The 23,603-nt window shown below is 45.7% G+C and overlaps 1 protein-coding gene across 2 annotated transcripts in view; it reads left to right on the forward strand.

Moving 5' to 3' along the window:
• TRAM2 (translocation associated membrane protein 2) overlaps positions 1-23,603 on the forward strand; it is an 83,302-nt gene that overhangs the window by 4,187 nt on the left and 55,512 nt on the right. Inside the window, exon 2 of one of the 2 annotated variants that reach the window (XM_072832670.1) lies at positions 21,674-21,766. The exons of the other annotated variant lie outside the window; for it this stretch is intronic. Within the exon in view, the coding sequence (XP_072688771.1) occupies positions 21,674-21,766 (93 nt within the window). The remainder of the gene's footprint in view (positions 1-21,673; positions 21,767-23,603) is intronic. 2 annotated transcript variants of the gene reach the window in all.

Genomic DNA, 23,603 nt, shown 5'->3' on the forward strand with positions numbered 1-23,603 from the left:
GAGCCCGATGCAGGACTCGATCCCAGACCCCGGGATCACATCCTGAGCCAAAGACAGATGCTCAACCGCTGAGCCACCCAGGCGTCCCACTCTGACCAACTTCTAATGCACTTTTGAAGATGTTTCTCGGCCAGCTTTTATAGCTTTTGACTTTATGCATCATCTTCTCTAGGCTCTGCCATCACCCTTTAGTGGTGTTCTAGAGAAACTAGTCAAGAGAAGCTGAGAAGGGTTACTTATTCTCTTGGGTGCCCTTGCTCTGTGGTTGGATTTCTACATACATCACTTAGTGGTCTGAGCAACGGAGCAGAAATTTGGAACTAGTTTTTTTTCTGGTCAGGCCTCAAGTGTAAGGCTACCCTATGGGATGTAATGGCCTATCAGCCCTCCGTGTTTCTTCCCATGGCAAAAATGTGATATCCAGAAAGGTGGTGTTGATCAGTTAGTGAGTTTTTATTTTTTAATTTTTAAAAAAGATTTTATTTATTTATTTGAGGAGGAGAGAGAGCAAGAGAAAGAATACAGGCAGAGGAAGGGGCAGAGGGAGAGGGAGAAGCAGATTCCCTGCTGAGCAGGAAGCCCAATGTGGGGCTCCATCCCAGGACCCTGAGACCATGACCTGAGCTGGAGGCAGACCCTTAACCGACTGAGCCACCCAGGTGTCCCACTTAGTGAGTTTTTAACTCTGACTTCAGAATGAAGACTAATACCTGTAAAAATGCCGGGCCCTGTGCCCAGCACATGGGCACTAGTTTGATGGTCTCAACAACCACACTGATCACTGCTGATTTTGGCTTCGTGGTCTAGTCTGTGAGTACATCTTCCACCATTGGAATTGGCTTCTACATTGTATTGGCTCGCTGTGCACCGGGGCTGCATTTCACTTTATTTAATTAATTAATTTTTTTGCCAGTAACATCCACTTTATTGCATTGGGGCGGCGCTGACAGCCCGGCTGGGGCAGAGCCACCCTCACAGGTTGTTGAGCTCCAGCAGGGTCTCGTCGAGAGTCTGGTGAATCTCCACGTTCTCCTCCTTGGCACTGGCCAAGGTCTCTTCCAGGTCATCGATAGTCTTCTCCAACTTTGCCACAGACCTCTCGGCAAACTCTGCTCGGGTCTCAGCCTCTTTTAGCTTCTCCTCCAGCAGTCTGATCTCCTCTTCATATTTATCTTCTTTGGTGGAATACTCCTCCTCTGAGGCCATCAGGGACTTGAGGGCCTGGTCCATGGTTCGGAGCTCCTCCTCCAGCTGCCTGGCTCGGCTCTCAGCCACCTCTGCTCTCTCTTCTGAGCGCTCCAGCTCTCCTTCCAGGATCACCAGCTTCCTTGCATTTCATTTTAGATGTGACATGTTTTGCAATGAGACCTTGCCCCCAGGTTTTCCAGTGCTGGTCATCTGCTCACCAAAGGGAATGATCGCTTTATACTGGGTCCCTCTTATCCCCAGGGAGCCTGTGGGACAGCTGCCCTTCAGAGAACATCTGTTTTCTCTCTGACCTCCCTCTCTCGTTAGAATGAGGGCCATGGGTCTCTGTGCAGCCACTGTCAGCCATGTGGAGGAGTAAAAACCGGGAGGAGACTGCCCCGCACACTAACTAGGTGCCACTTTTCTCTTGCTCGCTCTGTTGTCTGAGGCCTGGGTTGCTCGTTTCTCGGGGGCACTGTCCGGACCAGTCACAACAGAGCTCCTCAGTCCTGGCTGTTTGTAGAGTACATGTGTTGCTATGGTGAAAACTTCACTCTGGCAGGCATGAGCTCCCTTTTGATCTGCTTCGTCGTGGGCAGGGGCCCCAGAAATCACTCTGTGGCAGAGCTGATGTCCCTCCGGTTCCCACCCTGATAAATGACGAAGCCAGAGGGTTGATAAGACCGGATTAGAGTTTCCAAATGACAGAAGTGCTTTCTAATCAGCCAGAGCGCTATTAGCAGGCTTCGGTGGGAAACTGCGCCGATGCTATCTCTTCACCTTTTCATCCAGTGCTCTGTATCTGGTATCCATTGGTACCTAATGGTTAAAGAAAGGGGGGGGGGGAGAAAAAGAGGAAAAGAAAACAGTAAAACTACTAGCATGGCTCCTGACACAGCCCTTCTTCTTTTAACAAGCAAACCTTTATCTTTTACACAGTCTCTTGCTTTGCCTTGATTTACCTCCACCGTCTCAGATGTCCCACAGTAGAGGAGAACCCAACCCAACCTAGTCACAGCTGGTTGACGTTGCAAGTTCACCTTATGGTTTAAAGAGCTTTGCAGGCAGCTCTTCTGGCCAGTGTAGGTTCACACCGTTTTCCCTGCTTTTCAGCAGAGGAAATGGAGCCAGATTGTGAGTGGGGGGGCTCAGAGGCCCCCGAAGCCCTCTGGTGAGTTTGCGGGAGCCCAGGGTTAGGGGAGGCGCTGCTCTGTGGCTGTGTGCCCGAGCCACGTTGCCTCTTGACGGCTTCCCTCATTTGTCTTGAGGGGTTGGCAATATTTTACATCTGTGAAATGCTTTACTAGTCTCACCCTGTAATCTGGATGGTTTATGGGGGTTGTCATACCCATCCAGAGCCTGGCTTGCCGAGGAGAAACTTGGCCAAGGACCATTCCCTCCTAGTTACAGTTGGAGCCAAAATAAGAATTCAGCAACGTCTGGCTCACATTTAGAGCTCAGCCCTAATGCTTCCATGAACGGGGAGTCTGTGGAATGTAGCCACAGGCTGCTTTATTTTTCTTTGTCTGAGTGGAATCTGTTTATTACCTGGAAGTAATGTCTGCAGGTCATTGTTCCACTTGGAGGCTTTTCTTCCTGGAACAGTCACCGAAATGTGCGTCTCCCTGAGAGAAACTACAGAGAATGACCCAGATGTGTGTATCACATGTGAACATAAGCGAACGGGCAGGAGCTTTACCTACCATGAAAGTTACTACCTGTCGTTAGCCTACATCTGGGTAAGCGTCGCTGCCTCTGGCTGTTCTATTTTCATCGTCCTCATCCTCAAGTTAATATTGTGGCCATAGCTCAAAGGCATATCTTTCCTTTGCATTTCACAAGTTGAAGGGCTAGAGGGAAACCTAGAAGTCATCTACTGTGTTTATAGAAAAGGAAAAATCAGATTCTCAGAAGTTGGGAGATTTGCCCAGGGCAGTAGAGGGAATTTTTGGCAAATGAGGGGCTGGAGCCTATATCTTCTGACTCAAGTCTGGAGAATTTTTTACACGTTTGCCCACTGGAATTCTCGATGCTACCTTCTAATGCAAGGGTATGTGTGGAAGCCTTGCAATTGATCTATCTTTCTTAAGTGTGCTACATTCGTTGTTAACTTGGCAGCTGTTATTGAATTCTTGCTGTGTGCCTGTGTTGAGCCCTGGGAATGCAGATGAATAAGGCGGGGTCCTTGTCCTCAAAGAGGTCACCGCATGGTAGCTTCAAGCTGGTCAACTGTTTGTGGAGGGGAATCAGGTCTTCAACTTGACGTAAGTGGCAGGTGCAGCTTGCAGAATGTTGGGCCTCAATCTCAAGCTACTGCTGTTGGTTGAAGGAAGTAGTTTATTAAATTGACACCCAATGCACTGAGTGTGGAGGTGTCAGTAGTTAGACGACAAGAGAGGTGGTTATTTCTAAAGAGCTTTAGAGCTGATACTCTTATACTTTGTAGCTTTGAGAATAAGTGAACTGATCAAAGGCTGTGTGTGTATGTGTGTATGTATGCTCGTGAGTGCATGTGTGCACAGATGTGATTTCTAGTAGTAGGAGGTCTCTTTTTTTTAAAGATTAATTTATTTATTTTAGGGAGAGAGCATGGGGGCAGGGACAGAAGGAGAGGGGGAAGAGAGAATTTCAAGCAGACTCCCTGCTGAGTGTGGAGCTTGATCCCAGGACTCTGAGATCTCTTAAATGATTTCTTGGGGGTATGAAGGACATAATACTATGGGGTATGAAGGACATATGGGGTATGAAGGACATAATACTATGAGTCTCAGTTGTCCTCTCTTTGAAGAAAGGAGGGCATTTCTTAATAAAGCTCCTGAAGTTTGCAAAAGCAGAGTATTTTCTTCTTTATTTATTCATTTTATAGTTTTTTAAAAGTAGGCTCTATGCCCAACATGGGGCTTGAACTCATATGGCATGCTCTACTGGCTGAGCCAGCCAGGCACCTTAGGGCAGGGCATTATCAATTAGTTTGCTCCTTCATTTTTATTATAAAGATATAGATACACTCTTTTTACAGATACTAAGAGACTTTTTGGTGACCCACCACTATTATGAAGCTTTCTGTGGCTTGTGGGGAGGCAGAAGGGTGTACCTCCTTCAAGACAAAGGACAGAGGTGTGATTTTTACAAATATGCTTCTCCTTCCTCTGTTGCCCCCCACCCCCTCCCACCCCCGACACTACTTGCTTTGAAGAGTGCTCAGGCCCACACTGGTTAGTCAACAAGTGTTTATAGCCTGGTCTCTGTGCCTGGTCAGTATGGGATCTGCCAAAGGATAGCGTTGTGAGTTGGTGAGAATGTGGCGTAAGGTTTAGAAGTACCAGGGAATGTATTATTGGCTCCTCTCCTGAATGTTATGAGCAGTCTGGGGGCTCCTGACCTAAAGGAGCCATCCTGGGGTAAGCAGGCCTCCCCTGCAGTAATTCCTGGAGTCCTACAGGAAATCACCCGGCTTGCTTCACAATGCCTGGTTTCCTGCTGAGAATTCCTTGGAACTTGGAGCAGAATTGAACTTTTCAGACCCAATGCTTCTGGAGTTTAGAGTGTATTTAGTTTGTAGTCTGACTTTGCACTGGATCAACTTTTGACCTCTTGGGCAAGGAATCACTTGTTCATATGGATTTAGTGACTGTTGCCCGGAAGCTGGGAAAGAATAGTTGATAGCTGATTTGTTTTTTGTTTCTGTTTTTTTTTAGTTACAGTTTGCTCTCTGGTTTGGCATGAAGTGTGAACACGTGCTCCTCTTCCAGAGTCCTCGTTGCTTGAGTTGTGACCCGAGCATGGAAGCGCGTGCTGACAAGGGCAGGGATGAAGGCTGGGTGCCCCGGATTCCCCCCTGGGCTCTGCCACTAAATAGCTGTGGGGCCCATGCAAGCCCCTCAGCTTTCTGAGCTCCACTAGCTTCCTGGGGTGTCAACTATTGTGTAGCTCAGTCACACCTTTTCAACACAGTTACACACACAGAACAGGGCTGGGGATGTGTAGACGACATAAGTTGCCAGTGAGAATTGGGAGGGGAAGGAAGGAGGCACCTCCCCCCCCCCCCCCCCCCCCCCAGCCACATAGGTTTAGGATTAGACAGGCTTAAGTTGTGCCTCCACTGGGTTAGGTGGTCTCCACCTTTAATCTTGGTTTCATTTCTAATTTGAGTGGAAATCAGGGTCTAGCCTAAATTTGGGTTTGATGTGGAGTCCAGCTTAGTGGAACCAGTGTTGGGGAAGGAGAAGATCCTTCTATTAGGCAGGAATCATCTGGGGCCGGGGAGAGAGGGTATGTTTTGTTTGTGACTCTCCAAGACCAACCAGGGAGTGGGGAAGAGCAAGAAGAGTGGCCTATGTGCTTTTGCTCTGCCATGTGGGTTTTATCATTCTAGTCCTCTGAGTGTGGTCAGAGGCCCTACCTTTGAGCAGATCTTCATATTCAGTGATGTAATTGTCACATGCACATGCACACTTATCTCTGGCTTTTTTTTTTTTTTTTTTTTTTTTTTCCCGATCAGTAGGGTGAACCTAGTGTCTGAAACCTGAACTATGCTCTATCACTTTCATCACCCTGCCTCCAACAGTGCTCTCAAGGCTTTGCCTGGCCAACTACAACCACTGCAAGCTACTGCTTCATTTAGAAGCCTCTTCCAGCACTCTGACCAAATAGCATACTTTCTTTCTCAAAATTACGAGTGAATTAAAACCCATACAGGGTGGAGAAGAGGTTGTGAGAGATGTGGCAGGGTTTAATAACATTCTTCTGACGCCTAACTCCCAAGTAGGAGTTACCCATGACATTTCACATTTTAAGTTCAGTGTTTGGCTCATCAAAAGTGGTCCACATTGATGCCATCCAAAGGTGACCACCAGCCACGTGTGGCTGTTCCAGTTCACTAGACTGAAACAAACTTAAAAATTCAGTTCCTTTGTCACACTGGCCATAGTTCACATCTTAGGAGTGTAGATAGAGATAGAGCATTTCCATCACCGCAGAGTTCTGTTGGACTGCGCTGGTGTACACTTTGCTTTCTGAGTGCTTGTTTCTGTGTGTGTTTTTTTTTTTTTTTTTTTTTTTTTTTTTTTTTTTAAGTAGTAAGCAGTATCTTGTGGTGTGGTTCTGTGGGGGAACCGTTAGAAGCCCCGGATCACTGTGGCTAAGGTCAGGGTCCTACCTCTAGTCTTCCCAACTTTGAATTCTGGTTTTCCATGTCCTCACCTTGTCCTCTTGGTAAATGCTTAACCTCTCTGTTCTGTAGTGTATTCATCAGGAAAAATATGCCGTAGAGTTGTTGGAAGGATTAGAAGCATTGATATAGAATATGTTAGAATTGTTGATATAAATACAGTGCTTGGAAGAAGGCCTGACACAGGGTAAGTGCCCTATACCTGCACCTGTTGTTCTCACTACACTTGACCACTTGGACAGCCTTCGAGTGACACCTTGACTTTGCTGCTGCTTTATCTGTTTGGAACATAGCTACATAGCTGAGAAACAGGATGGTATGTGGAGGTTGCAGAGGGAGGTCCCGGAGCAGCCCAGTGGTGGCCCCAAACCTTTGTCTTGACACCACACCTAGGCTAGTCGCTCAAAGCCCACTCATACTTACTTTCCATACAGTTATATGAACCTTGGTTATCTGGTTCCCAAGATTACAGAACAAAGAATAAGTTAAAATGGGAGAAGTGGCTGGGGTAGCTGACAGCTAGGAGGACTATTCATTACTAAATAAACACTTAAGAGTCATAAGAAATGAAAGAAAGCCATGCAAACTTGGTGTCAGTATATGCACAAACAATTTCTGTAGATTTTGAGGTTACCATGATAGACTAACGCAGTATGGTACTTGACCATAATGATTATCTGCAGAAAAAGTGAAAGGTATGCAGTATGCTCACAAACATTTTTAGAAACATTTCTGTCCACAAGGACTAATGTTAAAGTTTTGGTACCTAAATCTTTAGCAATAGGGAAAATTTGGATATCCAGAATGATCCAGCCCCAGAAATTTCTGGCAAGCCACAGTTTGTTGTGTTTTTTTTTTTTTTTTTTTTTTTTTTTTACAGTCCTGCAATACAAGGCAGAGCGGGCCTGTTGTGCAGTGCATGTTCTTACCCAAGAAATGTGAAAGAAACTTTTTTGACATTCTTATCATCTAGCCTGGGAAATACCTTCATTCAACATTATTCAACCACCTGCCATTCAATTTTCTTCTTTTTTTAATCATTCAGTAAGGACATCTATTCCATGCAAGATTCTGAAATCTGAAATGGAAGCCAGGGCAGCCCCGGTGGCCCAGCGGTTTAGCGCCGCCTTCAGCCCGGGGGGTGATCCTGGAGACCCGGGATCGAGTCCCACGTCAGGCTCCCTGCACGGAGCCTGCTTCTCCCTCTGCCTCTCTCTCTCTCTCTCTCTCTCTCTCTCTCTGTCATGAATAAGTAAATAAAATCTTTAAAAAAAAATGAAAAGGAAGCCAGCTAACATATTTGCTGCCATGACTTGCTCTCCTGTGGTCATTTTCGGAGTTTTGAAACAAAGGAAATGAGATGCTTTTCAGTCACTGTTCCTTGAGTTTCATGGGTCCAGATACTCCAGGTTGACAACTGTGACTTCATCAGATTGTCACTGGCAACTTACCACACCTTTAGCCTGCAGCTTTAGCCAAGTGTAACTTGACCAACGTTGCTGGCTTCTCAGTCCTATCATTTGGCTTCTTGCTCACATGGCCCAATGGATGTGAATCTGGCCTGAGCCACTTTTGATTTCTTGCCTCCTCTTTCTACAAACATTGATTAGAGAGTGCTTTTTTGTGAGGCATTGTTCTAGAAGCTGGGAACACAGGGGAAGGACATGTTGCCCAATTACAGGGAACATACCTTACCATCTAATAAGGAAGACAGATAAAAGGAAACGAGTATAGTCTCTTGAAGATGGGTGCTCCAGCTGAGCTGCCATATTGTTTTTTTGTGTCTAGCACACATTGGTGTTCATTAAATAGTGGTCTTCTAGAGGGGATGCTTTGGGAACATGGTGAAGGGTTCCTTGTCCAGAATAGGGGTAAGTGGATGCTGGGTCAGGCCAGGAGAGAAGAGGATGTGAGAGGACACAGGCCAGGGGAATCAACACGTCCTTGTGAATGCACAGCTGGGGCTGGCATGAAACATTCATATACTCTGTGGGCTAGTGTCATAGGGTGCTTTGGGTGAGATTGGAAACGAGGAGTCTGGTCAGGAGGCTGTGGCACTGATCATTGTGAGAACCGCCCCCTATCACAGAGTTTCAGTCTCCACTCCAACCAGGAGGAGGGACCAGGACCCCCACATCTAAATTCTCTGATGTTGATTCAGAGGCTGCTGGAATGGCAAGGCCTCTTCTCTCTCAGTTCTCTTTCTCCAGGCATTTGATGTGACATAGGCGAGCAGCCTTTCCTTAGACCTTATTATAACCCTTGCATTGTCCCCCCACATCTGACTCCCAGCAATTTTATCCTCGATGTGCTCCCAAGTCCCCTCGCACTCTTAACTGTTCTTTGGCCTTAGCTCAGGCCCCTGAATGGTTATGTGGGTCCTGTCTTGGACCTCAGCCTTTTGTCTCCTCTCTGGTCCCTTTCCACTTAGCTCCTCAGACACAGAGCTGAGCCTGGGGCTCCCTTACTTAAAGTCCTTCCATGGTGCCACCTAAAGTCCAGGCTGCTTAGCATGGCATTCTAAGCTCCCCCGAGGTCTGACCAGCCTTTGGCCTGGATCTCCTGTACTCTTCACTCAGACCTGGCCCCTGCCCTGCGCTCCCCTACCCCCCTTTCATTGCAAACCACTTACCTGAGTTCCCCAGATCATCCTCTTTCTATGCCTGCCTGCTTTTGTTCATGCCCCGCCCCTTCTCTTTCCCTCTCTCAGGTAAGCCTTCCTTCTCCTTGAACACCTGCCTCCCATATCACACAGGCGCCACCTGCTCCGAACCTTGGCCCCAGCCCTTCTTCCCTAGCAGAGTGCACTCCTCCTTTCTGTCTGTCTCTGTATTTCTCTTGTTTATCATTCAGCCAGACTCAGGCATAGCATTTCTCTCTGCCAAGCACTGTTCTTGGAGCTAGGATAAAAGATGAAAAGGTAAAGATTCTGTCGTCATGGAGCCAAGAGTCCTTAGGGAGGTGACAGTGTCACCGCCACTCTTGTGGGTAGGAGGTGAGGGTCAGGGAGGGGAGCATAGTTCTCCTGGGAGGATTAGGGACAGTTTATTTGCAAATGGAGAAGAAGTTTGAGCTGGGCCCTGAGGCCTGAAGGGCATTGGCCAGGCAGAGAGTGGACATGTGTAAAAGGACAGAGAGGTGCAATGGGGGTGATGTGGTGTGTGACTCCATGCTACCAAAGTGGGGCGCAGGTGGGGGTCAAGGAAGGAGGTGATGGAAGATGAGCCTGGACTGTCAGGCAGGGTTTTGCTCAGGGTGGCCCTGGTTCAAAAGTTTGGATCTACTTCTTAGCCCAGGTAATAGCTTCAATAGCTTCAATAGCCATTGAAGTTTTCCGAGCATAGGAGTGACTTCATCACATTTGTTCTTAGGGGTCGCAGGCAGTTGGGCCGAAGCTTGCTCCTTGCACTTGCTGTGAGCTCCCTGAAAAGAAGGAGTTGCTTTACGTTTTCTCAGTATCCCCAGCACCTCTGTGCTTAACACGTAGCTGGTGTGGATTGATTGAGGATGGTCTAGTTCACACAGGATAGTGTGTGTCTTGGGTTGCCTTTCTGCTGCTGGTGGTCATTTACAGTTTTTCTATCCATGCTGTCTCCTTAGGGTTTTTGGGTTTCCATAAGAGATGCTTGTGAGCATATTAGGAGTGCCTGCTACTCTAGCGTGTGCATGCAGATAGGGAATCCTAGCCATTTAACTTTCTTTTTTAAATAGCATTTGGCAGTACAGTTACATTGTTCAAAAATAAAAAACATAAGAAAAAGAGCACATTGAAGGTGTCCCTCTCTGGCCTTTTCTCATCCAGCTGCCCTCCCCTGCTCCCAGGTACCATTTTCATTAATTTTTGTGTATCCTTGTGTTTATTTGTGCAAATACAAGCAGCTATAAATTATATGATAGATTTTGCATATATATATGTAATATGCATACAGATATAACACACACATATATATATATGTGTATACATATATATGTGTGTGTGTATGTGTGTGTTCCTGTCTCCTTTCTTGTGAAAAACAAAGTATATTATCTGTGTTGTTCTGTACCTTGCCTTCTTTGGTTAACAAAATATCCTAAAGCTCTTTCCATGTCAGTACACAAAGAATTTCCTCATGGCTAAGGTTGCATAGTCTTACATCGTGCAGGTTTGCTCTAATTCATTTAATCAGTCCCCTTTCGATGGATACTTGGGTTGTTTCCAATCATTTACTCTTATAAACAATGCTACAATGAATATCTTGGTACATAGGTCATTTCATGCCTGTATAGCCATATATCTCGTGGCATGTCTTTACTGGAAGTAGGATGATTGGGTCCAAGCCATAAGTGCATTTGCATTTTTGATAGAAATTGACAAATTGCCCTTATCCTTGTTAATACCATGCTGAAACCAAGGAATCAGCCATAGACTCTTTACCATGTCTCACTGGAAACGTAATAACGTCTGCATTGATCTCGTTCAGTGTTGTATTCTCAGCAGTTAGCATAGTGCACATCATAGGAGTCAAATACTTGTTGGATTTATAAGATTACATTATTTGGCACATTTGGGTAATGGTTATCTGGCTATTGGTTATCTTTCAGCTCTTCTACGCTGTTTGTCTCCTTGTCTGGCCACCCGCCCCCCACCCCCCGAAAAAAATCTTTTTAAAAAGATTTTGTTTATTTATTAGAGAGAGAGAGATCGTGAGAAAGAGCACAAGCAGGAGGGAGGGAGAGAAGCAGGCTCCTCACTGAGCAGGGAGCCAGATGTGGGGCTTGATCCCAAGACCCTGGGATTATGACCTGAGCTGAAGGCAGATGCTTAACTGACTGAGCCACCCAGGCATCTTGTCTGTCCCTTTATTCAAATATTTCTGTCAGGAAGCTCTCCTGCTTTTACTCGGCCTCTATTCCTCATTCCTGAGGCCACAGCCCACTTTTTCTGGAACGCCCTCCTTTGCCTCCCCTGGGTAGGGTACCTCTGCGTCAGCAGTCAGTTCCCTGGGCTCCCCTGTCCCCTCTCTCTTTGCCCTGCCTCTGTGGTGTGTGGCCTTGCCACTCTGCAGGGCTTGACCATGTGATCTGCTGGGGCAGGAGAGGATCTTGCTCACCATTCTCTCTCCAGGGCCCAGCACAATATGTGGCATGCAGGTGGTTCTCCTATAATATTCTTGCAGTAAATAGGTGGTAAAGTGGAATTACCCACTGACAACCAGTTTTCGAAGGACTTTTGTGTATTTAATTGAGATATAATTTATATGTCATAAAATTCACACATTTAAAGTATACGGTTCAGCAGTTTTTAAGTATATTCACCAGGTTTTACAACTGTCACCACTATTTAATTCCAGAACATTTCCATCATCCACCAAAGAAACCAGTGAGTGGTCACTTCCTGTCACTCCCTTGCCCCCAACCACTCATCTGCTTTCTGTGTTTGGATTTGTCTATTCTGGCCACATCATGTAGATGGAATCATATGATGGCTTTCTTTTACTTAGCATAATGTTGTCAAGGTCCATCCATGTTGTAGCTTGTGTCATTCCTTTTTATGACTAATATTCTGCTGTATGCAAATGCCACATTTTGTTTATTCCCTCCTCAGTTGATGGACATTTGGATTCTTGCCACCATATTACATGAATAATGCTGCTGTGAACATTCATGGACAAGTTTTCATGTGGACATAATATTTTCAGTTCCCTTGGGCCTGTATCTAGGGGTGGAATTGCCGGGTCACCAAATAATTTTAATACAGGAAAGGAGCCAGATTTGAAATTATAATTTGAACAGCTTGTCTTTTGGATCTGAGAGTTGTTATCTCAAGGGCCAGCATTGCAAATATTGCTCATTCTTATCCAGGCTTCTCACAGTGGTGTTGGCTATTGAGAGTTACATTTAATCGACTGTGGCTCAATAATCATCTGTGATTCTGAGGCAAATATTGTCAGAGTTTACACAACACAATTTACTGAATTCTTACCACGTGTACTGCGCTAACTCTATGGAGATGCCAAAACACACAGGACACAGCCCTTGCCCTAAAGCCATCATTCATTTGAAACAGCCTAAATATCCATCTATAGTGAATCAATTAAGTAAATGATGGTATAGTTGTACACTGGAATCCTCTATAGCTGTTTAAGTGAGGATAAGGTTAATCCTTAGGTAATGCCATGGACTGATGTGTGAGGAAAAAAACAGGCTGGAGATTAATATGTACAGGGTCAGCCTGTTTTAATAAAAAACTGATGTTTATATATACACGGTCAAAATCTGGAAAGATCACAGATGACTGTCAACATTTATTATGTATCTAGATGGTAGGTTATGGAAGACTTTAACTTTCCAGTGTAACTTGTTTCCCTTAAAAATTTTTTTTTACATTAGGAGTATAGAGCTTTTCAAACTTACTTAAACTCGTTAAGTTAATTGAATAGAATTTGCCCAGTTCTATTTTGGAAAAAGAGCTTGAGATAAGAATTATATGGGAAAACGCTAGATATGAGTGTAGGATCTGATACGACACATCAGCATATGACTGAAGCTGAATAAATTTGTGAATAAATAATCTCATGAATGGTATGAGAGGACACTGAGACTCTGAGAGGGGAGCTTCATGAGAGAAGGGTGGGCCTTTGCTGGGGCCATAAGGGATGGTGACATTTATATAGCACTTCACAGTGTCTGGGGCCAAAGAATAAATGCATTTTAAGTGCTGTAGTAAGTCAGCACTTCACCTACCTTCTCTTACTCAGTCTGCAGTGTCCCTGGGGGGTGGATACCATGGTTACTCCCATTTTACAGATGAGAAAACTGAGGTTTAGAATGACAGTAACCTGACCAGGCCCTCATTGGTCATTATGTCAGAATCAAAATTCAAAGCCTGTTTGTTGGACTTCAGAGCCTGTGTCCTGGACTCCCATTTTTATTTATTTATTTATTTATTTATTTATTTATTTATTTATTTAAATTTTTATTTATTTATGATATAGTCACACACAGAGAGAGAGAGAGAGAGGCAGAGACACAGGCAGAGGGAGAAGCAGGCTCCATGCACCGGGAGCCCGACGTGGGATTCGATCCCGGGTCTCCAGGATCGCGCCCTGGGCCAAAGGCAGGCGCTAAACCGCTGCGTCACCCAGGGATCCCTGGACTCCATTTTAAAGGGGAGACACTGAGGCTTAGAAAATTCGAGTAAGTTGCCTAAGATCATGCAGTTAGGAAACTCAGAAAATTCCCCTGAAATTTCTGAGGGTGGAGGCACCTGGGTGGTGGTTAAGCGATGAAGTGTCTGCCTTTAGCTCAGGTCATGATCCTGGGGTCCTGGGATCGAGCCCCATATCGGGCTCCCTGAGCCTGCTTCTTCTCCCTCTGCCTTCCACTCCTCCTGCTTGTGTGCACTCTCTCTTTCTCTCTGTCAAATAAATAAAATCTTTTTTTTATAAAAAGAAATCTCTGAAGGTGGTAATGGGAGGCTGGGGGGTTCTGGGTTAGAGAGGTGTGTGAAACTTTGCATATCATGCCCCCTTTGGAGAGTCACATACCATGTGTGCTTACTAAAGTAGCGTCCTACATTTCTGACCTACCTGACCGTGTCTCTCCAGCAGTATTTAGTAACACCCCGCAGATCTCACTTTGTGAGATACCACCTTCCCATCCTGTCAGGAGGCACGAGGGAAGGTGGGTTTGTGAGCAGCTTTCTCTCTCAACTTTAATAACTAGGAGTGCCAGCTTTCAGGTCAGGGTTGGAAGTGCCTGAGGAAGAGTGTATTTGTTGGAATGAATGCAGTGGAATTCCCTGGATGGATCTGAGGCCACCTCTCTACCCACCTACACAATTTATCGACCCTTCCTGCTTTCAAACACCTGGAGGAACCTACTGAGTGTGTCATCTTTGCCATCTTTTTGTGACTTTTTGTTCAGTAAACTGTTTTGATAACAGTTACCTCATTAAGCCTTCCCCCATAGTTCTTAATACTCAGATCACCCAACCCATACTCTGTTCTACCAAATTTCATAAAGCATTAGAATTAATGTGTGCCACCTCCCCTCCACCCCATGACATGTACTATTATTTTTTCTAAAAATTGTACTGAGATACTCATAACATAGATTTTAGTATGTTAACCATTTTTTAAGTGTACAGGTCAGTAATGTTAAGTACCTTCACATTGTTGCATAATCTCCAGAACTCCTTTTAATTCATTCTGCAAATATTTATTGAGCAACTGCTCCTTGAAGGTGCCTGGGACACTCTGATGAGGAAGATGGTTAAAAAAATCAGTGGTTACAGTTTAGTATGGTCAGAGTCTTGACGTGTTCCTTATAGGATTGGGTCCCTGGGGGGCTTCTGTGCTTTGGGATGGGATTGCATTACTCAGTGAATATGATAGATATGACATAAAAGCACATAGATATGACACTCAGTGCTTTAGGGCACCTTCTCTTCTGGCTTCTTGATGGCTACTTGCTGGTTGTCTCTTGCCCAGTTGCTCCCTCGAGTAGCTTGCGACCTCTGCTCTCCAGAGCTTGGGGAGAGGTTGGTAGACGGTGCCTCTGTGAGGGCCAAGCTCTGTAGCTGAGCCCATGTGGTGTGGGGTGGGGGCAGGGTGGGAAAAAGGTGCTGTTGCCAAAACCAGAGCTGCACCAAACCCCAAATCAACGGTTTGCCCAAATATAGTATTCTAGACCTTTTCCATGTGATGTGTTTAAACCAAATGTGCTGTCCTGCAGCTTGGGAGCTCAGCATCCTCCAGAAATGACTTATGTGATTATGCCTAAGTGCTATTAGTCCGCTTTGCTTTTAAAAACTGACCACGGTGACGTGGCCGAAATCCCAGACTGAGGGCACGTCAAAAACTAAACAGATTGGCTTCAGGTCACGTTTGGTTTTGTGCATTTCCATGGAGACCTCTTGGAAGTAAAAGACAGCCCCAGCATTCTTGTATAGTCCATAGAGCTCCTTATAGAGAAGAAGGTTTATGATGATGATTAACTCATAGGCTCTCCTTCCTCCGAAAAATAGACTGCGAGTTTGAGGCTAGTTGCCTTAGCCATCTGCATATGCACCCCGATTCCCCACTGCACGGTGCCAGATTGTATTGGGCTCATAAATACTGTGATGTGTGTACACGTTGGGAGTGCAGGCTTTGAAATCAAATTGCCTCATTCTTTACCAGCTCCCTCACTTCACGAGATAACTTGATTAAGTTACTTAACCATGCTCCAATTTTTTTTTCTTTTTTTGGTCAGCAAAACAGGAGTGAAGATAATTGTGCTTACCTCACGAAGTTTTTGGAAGCATCAAGTAAGCTAGTAATGCACATATAGCTCCTTCACGTAGCCTAATAATACCACATCAGGAATTCACCGATGTTAGTTGCTCATGAATATTAATTAGTCAATTCTGTGACAATTTTAGCCATCACTAGTTAGCCCATTTTTCTGTGCCTTCATTTTCTAATTCCATATTAGTTATGTATAATCTATACATTCTGGTTTATCCATTCCGCACCAGATACACCTTTCACACTCAGACTTTGCTGCCTGGGCCACCAAGACTGTTAAGAAATGTGGGGATTGAGTCCATCTGAGGGCTTCTCCCTGGGAGGGAGGCTCTGAGCCTGAGCCCCCAGTCCAGGGTTCTCCCTATGAATGCCTTTCCTTTCCAGAATTACTTCTCCCCTCTTCCCTTTCTCAAAGATCATATGGCTTCAGTACTTCTGTCTTTCTTTGAAAACTAAGGTTAAAAATAAGGTTAAATAAGTGGTTAAATAAGCTATTTGAAATATTTTACATTGAGGCGTGACCTGTTGTAATATCTTTTTAGACAATAGGGATTTCTGTATTTTATGAATTACTTCTGTTGAAAGACTTCTTTGCTGTTTGAATACCACCTTTATAAACAGATTTCCTCATGTTTTTCCACAGAACACAGTTGATTTAACTTCTGTTCTGTTCTTATGCCCAGACACTATGGTTTTTGTAATTGTAATAAAAATACAATGACCAAATTCTGATTTTTTCCCACTTGACATTATGTCCAAATAGTTTGAGATGTTAACATTTTTTAAAAGATAAGGTTGTTCCCTAATGCCTACTGGTAAGAAATTGGTTAAATTTCAAATGGTGACATACATTGATATGCAGTGTCATTGAACAGTGTCCAAAACATATGGCTGTGTTTTTTCAAAAACAGATTACAGAATGCCATATTGTTGTGGGATTTTTTCTGTAAATGTTTGGATTTGTTTTATTTTTATAAAAAGGTATCTATAAGGATAATCATCAAAATTTAATCAATGGTTTTCTCTGTGTGGTAGAGTTACAAGTAAATTTTTTCTCTGTACATTTCAATTAAAGGAATATTATTTTGATCATCAGGAAAGGCATGTGAAAGCTGTTTTCATTTTGGAAATAGAAAGATGGAAAGGTGGGATCAGTGACAGCCTGTTGCTTGGAGAGCAGGAAAGGTGAATGGGGAGAGGGAGGGAGAGAAGCTGGGACATGGAATTGGGGCTGTGGTGTGTGTGTGTGTGTGTGTGTGTGTGTGTGTGTGTGTGTGAAAGCAGGAGGAGGAGCTCCAGCAGAGCAGCTAGGGGGATGCTGTAAAGATTAGCCCTTGCTCTTGATCTGAGAGATGTCATTCCCACGTGCTATAAATAAAAGCTTTGCTTTTCAGAAACCTTTTGAAGAATGGGTCAGAGGGTGAAATAGGGATATTTTAAAACCATTCAGAGAAGCTTATACAACAGCATCAAGAAAAACGCAAGTCAGGATTGACTAGAAGTGGAAATGAAACTTCTCAGTTCCAGATATTAACTGGAAAAGTCACATGAATGAAATGGCCTCTGTTGAAAATTTAAAGTTTGTTTGTTTATTTATTTTTAAAGGATTTTATTTATTTATTCATGAGAGACACAGAGAGAAGCAGGAGCATAGGCAGAGGAAGACGCAGGCTCCCTACAGGGAGCTTGATGCAGGACTTGATCCCAGGACCCAGGGATTATGCCCTGAGCCGAAGGCAGACGCTCGCTCAACTGCTGAGTCACCCAGGCATCCCGAAAATGTAAAGTTTAAATCCCAGCACAGCAGCCCCTTGTTGCCCTATTGTGGGGCTGTGGAGATGGGCCACTCAGGCCACTTTTGGGTGACACCTTTTCACTTTGGTTTACAAAGCCCACCTCCCCCCCCCCTTTCTAGGGCATAGTAAACCAGCGTTGGGGGGCAGAGCAGGACAGCACAGTCCAGGAGGTTCTGTGAAGTTATAGGACTCTACTGCCTTGCAGAGTCTCTGTACTGACAGCTTCTTGCTCAGTTCTGAGAGTCTGGGACTGGTGGCTCTATTGCCCTGCCGTAGATATACATTTACCTGCTGTCTGGTGGAGGATGGAGCTGTCGGTGGTGGTTGCCTTATCAAGACGTATTTGTTAAACCTGATTTATATGTAGAGGGAGAGGTAGGCAAAGGGACAGCACCTAACTGTGGGGCTTCCGGTGACTTCCCATCTAGTAGATACACAGAAAATAATAAGTGATAAAACCATGTTAAAAAAATAAGAAAAATGACCAAATGTTACTTATTGAATACTGTGATGTGCCAGGCCTTGTGCTAGACTTGATCTTCTTATCCTGCTAATCCCCTCAACAGTTCTCTTTAGTAGATTCTATTATCTCTGTCCACACCAAACAAGCTAAACAACTCCATCTCAGAGTTAGTGAGGGCAGATTTGGGATTTTAATACAGGTCTTTCTGAATTCAAAAACCAGGCTCTTAACCGTTGTGGGCCCCTGCCTCTCAGCAAGGAGGTACAGAGAGCAGGTGCTTCAGATGAGAAGGAAGGAAGCAGCATGGGCACTGGTGGTAGGATGGGGGAGAAGGAAGCTTCCAGGGGAGGTATGGTGTGAGAACTGGCCCCCCCAAAAAAGGCAAAACAGAGACATAAATGGAAGGCAGAACAGAGGCCTGGTATTTCAGGCAAGAAAGGGCATTCTGAGAATTGAAGAAAGCAGTTAATAGGTATAATGCTAACAATAAGTTCCTGGGCCATATAGGCTTGGGAAATGCTAAACAGGTTGGTTTACTGCAGGACTTGTCAGAGCCTTTAATATTGTAGTAATGAATATTGTATATCTGCATCAAACCTATTTGTTGACTTTGGAGAGTATTTCATGGAATAATAATCTAGCATATCCTTTGAGACACTCGGGGCAGTTGTACCTGAGTTTGTTTAGGGGAGTTGTGATAATCAAAGGAGGAGAGGGAAGGAGGTTCAGGAATGTCAGATTAAAGAGATATTATCCTGTAAGCAGCAGGGAGCCTTGAAGGGGGTGTCTGTTGTTTATATTATGTGTGGCCTGGCTGTTCTATCTAGGATGGTGGGAGGGGCTGGAGTACTGAGGCAGACCGTCTGTCCAGTTAGAAACCTCTTCTATAGGCTGATGTGAGATGAGGGAGTGAGGCTTTCTAGTAGCAGTGTGAGTGAAATAATGGATTTACTAAAATAATAAAGGAAAAAGCCAACAGGTGGCTGGCTGTAGGGGAAGATGGGCAGCCTGGGACATGGGCATGTAGAATTATGTTTCTTAGGCACCAACTTTTGGAATAAAGATGCAAGGTTCGATTTGGGGTGTGCCGAATGGAAGTTGGCTGTGTGCTGTTTTGGTAGGGATGCAGGACTATCCTCCAGGAGAAAGATCTGAGTGGGGAAAGGTGGATTTGAGAGTCACTGGAATAGAGGCAGGGATATAGAGGGAGCAAGAAGGGCCTGGGTTTGAACTCTCCATCTGGAGGTGAATCCCTATCCTGGAAGTGCGTGGAAGCAGAGGCACTTCTGCTAACACCAGTTAAAATATAAGAACCCTGAGGCCTAGTGAGGGGGATGGGAGTAGCCTGAGGCCTCACATCTGGTTTGTGGCCGAGCTTCCCCAGAATGGGTCTCCTGCCTCCTCCCAGTGCTTTTTTCTCTTTTGCTCCTCAGGGCTGCTGACTTCCTCTTCTTAGTAATATATATTTAGCCATCTGGGGTTAGAGACCTGCAGGTGCTTCAGAAGGGCTGCAGGTGGCCTTCCTAACAGGTGTGGCCACAAATGCCCACCAGGACTTTTGACTTCTGCTTTTGTCCTCCAAGCCGCTCCGCAGGGCAGCAGAAAGGCCCGCGTGGCCTGGCGGTCTTGCTTGGCGGGCGGTCTCCCCTGAAGCCTTGGCCCCACTGCCCACCGCCGCCGAAGTGTCCGTCCCCCGGGCTGGAGACCAGGAGGGCTGCCCGGACCGCTGGCTCTCTGTGCCCTCCACCGCGCCCGGCCCCGTCTGAGGCGGAACGTGGCCGAGAGCCGGCTTGTCAGCACGTGGCTTGGGTTTCCGTGTTAACGTTCCCAAATTGGGATCCAGAGGATTGAGTGTCCGCGCTGTCTGGTCACGCTGAGCCTTCTCGGGCAGGCAGCTGCGAACCTTTCAAAGGGCCGTGCGTAATTGGTTTGGGAGCTGTTGGCGGGGGAGGGTGGGGACCGAGATGGGGACAAAGAAGTCAGTTTTTAAAAGAAAAATAAATGAACATAACAGCCTTGGGACATTGGGGTGGGGCGTGGTGCCTGGATACTTTGAAACCCCTTTCTTCTCACCTTCCTATTTTTCCATTTCCAGAGCTCCCGCCTCCCTTGGCCATTGCCTTACTGACCCCTGCAGGCCCCCTCTGTGTAAATACGGCCTCTGCCTCCCACCCCCTCACTCATTACACATTCCTTTAATCTGACCCATCTCCAGGTCGCCAGCTGGCAGAGACTCAGCAGATTCCAAACCCCAGCTGGTGCCAGAGTGTTTACACGGCGGGCGGGGAAGCTTGGCAGACAGCTTGCCCCCAGGCTACTCAGCTGTAGGAAAAGGTAGAAAGACATCCCAGAGATGAGTGGCCCGTTTGTTTGCACACTTACCCTCCTCCCTCATTCACCTTCCCCCCTCATGCGCACCCTTACTCCAATTCTTGTTCTGTCCTGAAAAAATAAAAGGAAAAAGGATCTCTTTGTGTCGGAGGAGGTACTGGGTTAGGGCTCCCCTGGCTTCCCCCCTTCCATCTCAGGAACCCTCAGGTATCACCTTGAGCGCATAAGGCAAAGACCCTTTTACTTCCTGACTAGAGCAGGTCAGATATTATTTAAAAAGACATTACTTGTCAGTATAAAGTCAGTCCCCATTCCTAGTGGATGTGATTTTCTACAATCGATCCTAAAAGCTGTGTGGTGGAGTGTTTGTGATGCCAGGCCTGGGATTTGAACGTGCAGCTTGAGGTCGGTGGGGTCCTCAGGAGCCTGTATTTTCCTCTGTCCTCAGTAAAGGTGTCCTGAGACACTCAGACAGGTGGTCACCGATCCCCAGTGCAGCTTGTCTCAATCCAAGTTTGTGAGAAGTTGATTCCAGGCCGCCCTGAACAGATTAAAGCTAGACGTCAGCACTGTTGGGCATTCAGCACTCACCTGGCCCTGAGGGAAGAGCTGGTTTCCCCTGGAGTAGTCCTGGTATGTGTGCCTGGGAGAGAATATTGCTGATTTGAAGTACCCTGTTGCCGGTGGTTGTACAGATGAGGTTCATTATGATCATGTGCTGTTAGTATTATTAAGTCTTTTTTTTTTTAAAGATTTTATTTATTCATGAGAGACATGGAGAAGCAGACTTCTCACAGGGAGCCCAATGTGGGACTCGATCCTGGGACTGGGATCACACCCTGAGCCAATGGCAGACACTCAACCACTGAGCCACCCAGGCGTCCCTATTATTAGGTCTTTTATTTGAGAAACATAACTGCATCAGCCAGGGTCCCGCAGGAAATAGATGAGGTGATTAAAGGAAGGTTAGTGGAGGCACTATTAACAAGGGGCATAGACAGGTTCAGGGGAGGCCGATAAGGGATGGTAAAGCACCCCAGGGTTTGCAGAAGTTGGGAGATAGCCCTAAGCCCGAAGGGCCCAGGGATGGAGTGGATACAGAACTTCTTAAGATGTAAGGAGTTTCGAGCAGGAGGTAATGCCAGGAGCTGTGGCTAAAGTCTTGAGAGGGGCTGGACCTGTGACTCTAGGTCAGAAGGCTGCCACGTCTGCCCATCAGGCAGGGAGCCAGGTAAGGAGCGCCCTCCTCATGCCCTCTGACCTCCTGCGGATTCATCTGAAGCCAGCTGTCCGGGAAGCCCATTGATGCGCTCCAAAAAGGTCATCTGTTCTCTGCTCTGGGGCACAGGGCAGGATGGAGAGTGGACCTGGAGGGGCAAGTGGAGAAGTGTCCAGCCCAGTAGCACGTACAGGCTCTCTATTTCCTATTCGAATCCTGCCTCATTTATACCCACAGGCAATCGGAAAAGGTGGCAAAGCAAGACTGGCGCCCCTGAAATACTTGCGAACTCTGACAACAGGCTTTCTGGACAGATGTTTCCTGATTGCAGTAAGCCAAATAGCGTAACATGTCCACTTTCAGCTACTTACTGCTCTGGTCTCCGGTGAGACCAGGATCACCCTTGCTTCTTAAAAGTGGCAGTACATCAAATACCTCCACTTCCATCTTTTGCGGCTAGCTCAGATAATACTCAAGTACCACTTAAACCCATTTCCTTCTCTTACCCAGTGCTTTGCATGCTCAGCCCTCAGGGACCAAGAGGAGTTTCCAGTGTAGCATTAATGGGATTCTAATCGCCGTGTCCAGTTACCACTAGCCTTTGAATATTGGTATCCCAACAGGAAATTACTTTCTTAACAGTTTCACATGGAGGAGCTCAGAATCACTTGTCCATTAGGTAACTGATAAAATTTAATTGGTAAATTATGAAATATGGGAGAGCTTTTAGAGTTTTGTGGCTGGAAAGGAAAGAGTTTGAATCTTTATGTTACAATGTTGCTTCCCTTACTATGAGGGAAGCAACTGTTTATCTGGGCTTGAGTGGTTTGGGGAAGCATGGTTTTGAAATGTATATAGTGGGGGAATGGGCACATCTCTATTGATGAACTCAGTAGATGGAGTTAGTTGACTTTGGGGCCCAGTAGCCTTTACAATAAATGAATGGATGAATGAATGGATAAAAGCTTTAAGGAGTCAGAGGGCCAGGTTTCCTTCTCTTTTCCCATTTTAGATGTGTTTGAAACAGATGAGGACGGCTGAGATCTGAAGTTGGCACACACAGTAGATGGTCCCTGCAAACCACCATGACTACATTAAGCTGGAAGGTTCCATCTGGAGTCCTCCTCTTGTACTTTCCCAGCGCAGTAGTGACTCTGTTCTAACCCTGAGCCCTCCTCTCTACTTAGCTACAATCTGTATCTTCCCCGGCCCCACACTTTGTGTCTTGCTAGTTTAGCTCAGTCCCTCTCAGAAGTCTTCTCAGAAGAGATTCATAAATCTCCAAACCCAGAGCACTCAACTGATATTTTTTGAGTCCCTCTATTGTGCCAAGGACTGTGGGGTTGAGAAATGAAAAGAACCTTCACTTGTCCTTTGCCTAATTGTGTCCTGCTCCATGACATCTTTACTTGGCTTAAAACTAACTTTTCACAGAGCAAAGTCTTGCTCTGATCATTAGTTTTTAGAGACATTGCTTAGTAGCTTACCTCCCATGGTAGGTAAGAATCCAGACGTCACAGCCCAATGGATCTTGAGATCCAGACAGCCTCTGGGCTTATTAGCTGTGTGCCTTTGAGCAAATGTCTGAAGCTTCCTGAGCCTAACTTGTTCTGGACAGTATGGCCTCTGGGAGGGTGAAATGAGATAATTTCTGTAAGAGTTTAAAGCAGTTCAGTAAATAATAGTAATCGTAGCAGACGTGGCAGCAGTTTTTCTAGAGTGGGAGATTAAATGAGGTAATCCTGTTTGGTGTTTAGCACAGTGCCTGGCATTTAATAAGATCTCACACACATAAGTCTTTTCTTCATGGGGTTGTTGAGGGTTCCGTGAGGTAATCATCTGAAGTGGTCAGTTTTATCAGTTCTGAAATGAGGGAGCTGGACTTGATTGATGACCTAGCTCGTGATTTTGGTCTCTGAGGGAAGGAAGTGGGCCTTAGAAGTCTGTCTCCTGTAGCACTGTGCCTTGCCTAGAGCATGCACTCAGATATTTTGTGATGGAAGCGTTGAGTTATATATTTTTAATTCTGGTTTTCTAGAGATGTCACTAAACAAAGGTGTGTTTCTGGAGTGTGAAAAAATGTCTTAGCATCTAGATTTGTTTGCGTGTGTGTGCTGCTTCCCTTGACACATCCATTTAGAAAACCTGGTGTGGCCATTATAAGATC

Source organism: Canis lupus, chromosome 7 (assembly GCF_048164855.1).
Source record: "Canis lupus baileyi chromosome 7, mCanLup2.hap1, whole genome shotgun sequence".
NCBI lineage: Eukaryota > Metazoa > Chordata > Mammalia > Carnivora > Canidae > Canis > Canis lupus.